Source organism: Orycteropus afer, unplaced genomic scaffold (genome assembly GCF_000298275.1).
Source record: "Orycteropus afer afer isolate SDZICR_OR568_19922 unplaced genomic scaffold, OryAfe1.0 scaffold00989, whole genome shotgun sequence".
NCBI lineage: Eukaryota > Metazoa > Chordata > Mammalia > Tubulidentata > Orycteropodidae > Orycteropus > Orycteropus afer.
In genome coordinates this window covers 159,236-165,530 of record NW_006922576.1, presented here as the reverse complement: position 1 = coordinate 165,530, position 6,295 = coordinate 159,236, and the positions used below count along the sequence as shown (strand labels likewise).

At 58.3% G+C, this 6,295-nt stretch overlaps 1 protein-coding gene across 1 annotated transcript in view; it reads left to right on the top strand.

The window, feature by feature from the left end:
* The window catches only part of SUPT5H (SPT5 homolog, DSIF elongation factor subunit), a 31,367-nt gene that overhangs the window by 24,222 nt on the left and 850 nt on the right, over positions 1-6,295 (top strand). The window contains exons 14-27 of the mRNA XM_007958464.2: positions 111-204; positions 294-430; positions 1,336-1,491; positions 1,592-1,738; positions 2,529-2,675; positions 2,766-2,891; positions 3,316-3,400; positions 3,789-3,908; positions 3,994-4,096; positions 4,176-4,303; positions 4,394-4,499; positions 4,714-4,872; positions 4,982-5,150; positions 5,263-5,466. Of these exons, the coding sequence (XP_007956655.1) occupies positions 111-204; positions 294-430; positions 1,336-1,491; positions 1,592-1,738; positions 2,529-2,675; positions 2,766-2,891; positions 3,316-3,400; positions 3,789-3,908; positions 3,994-4,096; positions 4,176-4,303; positions 4,394-4,499; positions 4,714-4,872; positions 4,982-5,150; positions 5,263-5,466 (1,881 nt within the window). The remainder of the gene's footprint in view (positions 1-110; positions 205-293; positions 431-1,335; positions 1,492-1,591; positions 1,739-2,528; positions 2,676-2,765; positions 2,892-3,315; positions 3,401-3,788; positions 3,909-3,993; positions 4,097-4,175; positions 4,304-4,393; positions 4,500-4,713; positions 4,873-4,981; positions 5,151-5,262; positions 5,467-6,295) is intronic.

The following is a 6,295-nucleotide window of genomic DNA, read 5'->3' as shown; positions in this document are numbered from 1 at the left end:
CCGAGGGGAGTAAGTCTTCCTGTCTGGCTGGCCCTCTGAGCTGGGCTGTGATGTGACACTGACCTTCGTCCACTTCCTCCTCTTCCCTCCCTTTGCCCCTTGGGGCACAGATCACAGAGGGTGTGAAGCCCACCCTCTCGGAGCTAGAGAAGTTTGAGGACCAGCCCGAGGGCATTGACCTGGAGGTGGTGACCGAGAGCACAGGTATTTGGTCCCCATCCCAACCCCAGCCAAGGAGGAGGGAGTGGCCCATGGGAGCAGCCCCTACAGCAGCCCCACATCTGTCCCTGCAGGGAAGGAGCGGGAGCACAACTTCCAGCCAGGGGACAACGTGGAGGTATGCGAGGGTGAGCTCATCAACCTGCAGGGCAAGATCCTCAGCGTGGATGGCAACAAGATCACCATCATGCCCAAGCACGAGGACCTCAAGGTGGGCACCGTCCTGCTGCCTCCAGATCTGAGAGGCGGGAGCTGACCTGGGGATGTGTCTGGTTGTGCATCCCGGTAGTTAATTACAGCTCTGCTTTCAAGGGAGGTGTGTCTAGGCCTATCTAGTGTTTTTGGATGTCTGGAAAAGGATATGTCTGATGAGGTGATAATGTGTGAGTCTCAGGGTTGGGTGGGGGCTGTGTAGGCTGCTCGTGTGATTGGGGAAAGGGATGTCTGGTTTCTGGGGTCCTTTCTGTCTCTGGGGAACTGCCAGGGGGCTAGGTCTTTGGGTGGCTGGGTTTGTGCACTGATGGACTGTGAGCTCACCTCCCTAACCTGGGATGTGAGGGCAGATGGTCTGTGTCATGCCTTGCACACGGCTGGAACTTAAGATGTAGAAGGAGAGGGAAATGTGTGTTTGCGGGGTGTGTCTTGCTGTGTGGCTGTGTCGTTGAAGGGGTTACCTGGTTGTGTGTGGAACTGGAGAGTGGCTTGATCTGTTTTTTGTCTCTGAAAAGTAAGGTATTGGGGCAGAGTGTGAACTGAAGGGGTGATATATCCAAGTTGTAATCTGAGGTGGGTGCCTGGTTTGCTTTGCTTAGCTGTGTGTCTCTGACTGGTTGCCCAGGCGAGTGTGGTGTGTCTGGGTTAGGCTGTCTCCAGGCGGCTCTGCGGAGTTGCCTAGTCTGGTGCTGTGTCTGACGGGGAGGCTGTCTGGGTTGTCCAGGCGATGGCCTGTGTCCGGGCTCGTGTCTCCAGGGCACACTGAGGGGTGGGTGTGAGCCTAAAATGGGCTTTGGCCCAGGACCTTTTCTGAGAACATAAGTAGATTGCAAAGATGAGGGGCTGGGTTGTGGTGGCTTCCCTTTACCTGTTCATTGTCCCTAACCCTTCCCCTGCCCCCAGGACATGCTGGAGTTCCCAGCCCAGGAACTTCGGAAATACTTCAAGATGGGGGACCATGTGAAGGTGATTGCTGGCCGATTTGAGGGTGACACAGGCCTCATCGTGCGGGTGGAGGAGAACTTCGTCATCCTCTTCTCTGACCTCACCATGCACGAGGTAGGGGGGGAAGGTGGGAGTGGGGTTTGTATGCCAAAAGGAGACCCCAGTGGACAGGCCACTGGAACCCCGCCTCACACCTTTCCCCATCTCCTGACAGCTGAAGGTGCTCCCCCGGGACTTGCAGCTCTGCTCGGAGACGGCATCAGGTGTGGATGTAGGGGGCCAGCATGAGTGGGGTGAGCTGGTACAGCTGGAACCCCAGACGGCAGGGGTCATTGTGCGACTGGAGCGGGAGACTTTCCAGGTGTGTGTGTTGGGCTCGGTGGGGGGCTCACTTTGAGGGGTTTTCTCATCCTGGGAGGTGGCCAAGCACCATGGCTCAAAACCCAGACCTGCTCTGGGTTGCAGACCTGGCTGTCACTCCTAGCTTTGTGACACTGGGCAAGTGACAAGTTATTTGTCTTCTATGAACCTCAGTTTCAGTCTGTAAAATGAGGATAAGGACAGCATCTGCTTCATTGGTTGGAATGATTCCCTGAGGTCAGATATGTCCTCTGGAATTTGGTGCTTGCTCAAGGACAGGGTGCTCCAGGCGCCCTCCCTCCTCCTCCCCTCTATGCCCTTCTCAGGGACCTGGGAACCACAGTGTAGTGCTTAGGAACCTGGACGCTGGATGCACAGCTGAGCTCTGTTGTTGCTGTGCTTTGTGGCCATGGGCTAGTGACTTAACCTCTCTGGGCCTGAGTTCTCCCCGTCAGCTGGGAATCATGACAGCACCCACCTCAGAGGGAGGTTGTGAGACTTAGGTGAGATCTCACGTGGGAAGAAAAGAGTAGGGGCCTGACACAGAGGGAAGAGTAAATGGCCATTACTATGTTAATATCCCCTCCGCCCCCTCTCCCAGGTCACCAGGTCTCCTCCAGAGGGCGTTGTGGTAGGAGTGGGAACATTTTTGGTGTCTAGGTACCCCACTCCTGACATTGCCTGCACTGGGCTGGGGAGCCCTGATGTCTTGCAGAACTTGGGATGGTGTCCCACACTTTAGGGAAGCCCTGCTTCACTCTGCCCCCTCATCATCCCTCCTCTCTCCACAGGTGCTGAACATGTATGGGAAGGTGGTGACTGTCAGGCACCAAGCTGTGACCCGGAAGAAGGACAACCGCTTTGCTGTGGCCCTGGACTCAGAACAGAACAACATTCATGTCAAAGACATCGTCAAGGTCATTGATGGCCCCCACTCGGTGAGTATGCACTGCTGCTCTTCAGCTGGGTCTGGGGGTACGTCGGGGGGAGGGGCTGGCCATGCCAATGACCCTCCTCTCCCACTCCAGGGCCGGGAAGGCGAGATTCGCCATCTCTACCGCAGCTTCGCCTTCCTGCATTGCAAGAAACTGGTGGAGAACGGGGGCATGTTTGTCTGCAAAGCCCGTCACCTGGTGCTGGCAGGGGGCTCGAAGGTGAGGTGGGCATAGAGGGACCCTGTGGGCACCCTGGCCTTCCCTGGTCCTAGGAGCGATAAGGTTGGACTTGTGGCGGTTAGGAGGGCAGGTGTTGTTGTCAGGTTCTTGGCAAAGTTATCCAGAAATGTGGCGGCTAAGGGGTCTGTCCATTTGGTCTCACTGAGCACCTGTTAGGTGCCAGACACCATAGATGTGGCAGTAGACAAGACAGAGGTCTCTGCCCTTCAGAGCTGAGACTCCAGAGCTGAACAGACAATAAATAAGCAGAAAAACAGGATGAGGTGATGACCACTGCCATGAAGAAAGATGTAAAACAGGATAAGGGGCAGGCTAGTCAAGGGGGCTAGGGGCTGGGAGCCTGTCACCCAGGCCCTGCCACCCCAGCCCCTGCCCACCAGTTCACTTCTTGTCCCTCCCCTAGCCCCGAGATGTGACCAACTTCACCGTGGGTGGCTTTGCCCCTATGAGCCCCCGGATCAGCAGCCCCATGCACCCCAGTGCTGGAGGTAAGAGGAGTCGGGGGCGGGATGTGCCTAGGGACGCAGGAGGGAGGAGTTGGAGGAGAGACTGCTTCGTGTAGCTCACATTCACTGAGCTGCTGCTTAGTGTAAGACCCTGGGCTAGTGACCCAGCAGTGCTGGAGATGACTTTGGGTCCTGCCATTGTGGGGCTTGCAGCCTGGGGCGGTGGTGGGGCAGCAGGAACAGATCATTCCCACAGTGACAGCCCAGAGTGGTCAGGGCTCTGATGGGGAAGCCCAGAGAAGGCATTTCATTCTCCTTAGGAGGAGGCAGGCAGGTAAAGAGGGGGCTTGAGGGGTGCCTTGGCTGTGGGCACAGCATGTGAGGGGACGTACAGCTCTGGGTTCTTAGTGCCATTCCCCTCCCTCCTCAGGTCAGCGTGGTGGCTTTGGTAGCCCAGGCGGCAGTGGTGGTGGCATGAGTCGGGGCCGTGGACGGAGAGACAACGAGCTCATTGGCCAGACCGTGCGAATCTCCCAAGGGCCCTACAAAGGTGACCTTGGAGGGCAGGGGTGGGGGTGGCAGGAGGGCATGGTGAAGGAGCCCTGGCCTGACCTCCCCGCCCCCATCTCCCTCAGGCTACATTGGCGTGGTGAAGGATGCCACCGAGTCAACGGCCCGTGTGGAGCTGCACTCCACGTGCCAGACCATCTCCGTGGACCGCCAGCGGCTCACCACAGTGTACGGCTGGGCTCAGGAGGGCCAGGATGGGGTCTCGGGGGTGAGAGGCCCTGCTCACTCTCCTTCTCTTGGTCGGCAGGGGCTCACGGCGCCCAGGTGGCATGACCTCAACGTATGGGCGGACGCCCATGTATGGCTCCCAGACGCCCATGTATGGCTCCGGCTCCCGTACACCTATGTATGGGTCTCAGACGCCTCTCCAGGACGGTCAGTGCTCCCCAGGTGGCAGCAAGGAGAGCAGTGTGGGTGGAAGTGGAGCAGGACAGAGCTGATGGTCACGTTCATCTTCCGTTGCAGGCAGCCGCACCCCACATTACGGCTCGCAGACGCCCCTGCATGATGGCAGCCGCACGCCTGCCCAGAGTGGGGCCTGGGACCCCAACAACCCGAACACACCATCACGGTGAGGGCCAGGAACTCCGGGCGTCCAGGGTTCCCTGAGCCACAGGGTCTGAATGCTTGTGTGTGTGTGTGTGTGTGTGTGTGTGTTTATGCTGAAGTGCCTGGCAACCTCATCTCACTGTAAAATTGAGACACGATCAGGAGCGCTTCTGCCTGGGCCAATGGGAGGATAAAATGGCCTTAATTCAGCCTGCATGTACTTCTTGTCCCAACAGGGCTGAGGAAGAGTATGAGTATGCTTTTGACGATGAGCCCACCCCTTCACCACAGGCCTATGGGGGAACCCCCAATCCCCAAACACCTGGCTACCCTGACCCCTCATCCCCACAAGTCAACCCACAGTACAACCCACAGACCCCAGGGACGCCGGCCATGTGAGTCCACTGGGGCCCGCCCCAGTCACCCCCTGCCCATCCCCGTGCCACAGCCGCTAAGTCATTCCCTCACCCCAACAAATGCCTCTCTTTCTCCTTGTCCCTGCAGGTACAACACTGACCAGTTCTCACCCTACGCCGCTCCCTCCCCACAAGGCTCCTACCAGCCCAGCCCCAGTCCTCAGAGCTACCACCAGGTGGCGCCAAGCCCAGCAGGCTACCAGAACACCCACTCTCCGGCCAGCTACCACCCGACGCCCTCGCCCATGGCCTATCAGGTACTAGTCAGCTCCCATGGCCTGGAGAGCTAGGGCGTGCCTCGGCCTGTGGGGACGTCCAGGCCAGGTGACCTGTTTATTGCCAACAATCCTGTCTCCCTTTCCCCTGTAGGCCAGCCCCAGCCCCAGCCCTGTTGGCTACAGTCCGATGACACCCGGAGCCCCCTCCCCTGGTGGCTACAACCCGCACACACCGGGCTCAGGCATTGAGCAGAACTCCAGTGACTGGGTGACCACTGACATCCAGGTGAAGGTGCGGGACACCTACCTGGATACACAGGTGGTGGGACAGACAGGCGTCATCCGCAGCGTCACGGTATGTGGGGCCCAGGGTGGTGACTGGGTAGGCATCCTGTCCTGTGCAGACAGTCTTGGTGGTTACTTTTTGACATACTTCCCTGAGGATCAGTTCAGTAACGTGGACTGAGTGCCTTCTCTGTGCCTGCTTGAGCTTCCTGCCAGGCTCCCACAGCCCCTGGGCGACCTTGCTCCAGTGCTGTTGGCCTATCCTTTCCTTAAACTCTCACAAGCTCCCTCCAGCCTCAGGGCCTGTGCACAGTCCTTTTCCTGTCTAGAACCGTCTTCATGCTTTCCCTCGATAACTCCTAGGCGCCCTTCAGCAAAGTACCTCTGAGGCTAGCACAGCCCTGCCTTGTGTTGGCGCTCTCAAGCCATGTAATTTTCGTCATGTGTTCTGCTACAGCTGAAGTCTGCCCTGCTGGGATCCTTTGATTACTAAGCTTGGGTTTTATTCCTAAGTAGGTCTCGCCAGTTCCTAAACGAAGGCCTGGCATGTAGTTGGCCCCTCGGTAAATGCCCTGCCCACATGGATTTCACATTCCAGTGAGGGGAGACAGATGTGTTCCTAGATGGTGACAGTGCAGAGCGGGCAGAGCTGGGATGCAGGCACTCCGGAGCAAGGGACTCCTAACCAACTTAGAGGGGGATCAAGGACGGCTTCCTGAGTTGAGGCCTGAAGACTGTGTGGAGTGAGCCAGGACACGTGGCTGGGGAAGGGGCTCGGTGTGCGTGTGCACAGGCCCGGAGGGGAGGGAAGCCTGGCCCACTGAAGAACAGAGCTCTGGCCGCTGTGAATGGAATATAAAGAGCCTGGGGGAAGTGGAGCACTGAGGCCAGAGCAGTGG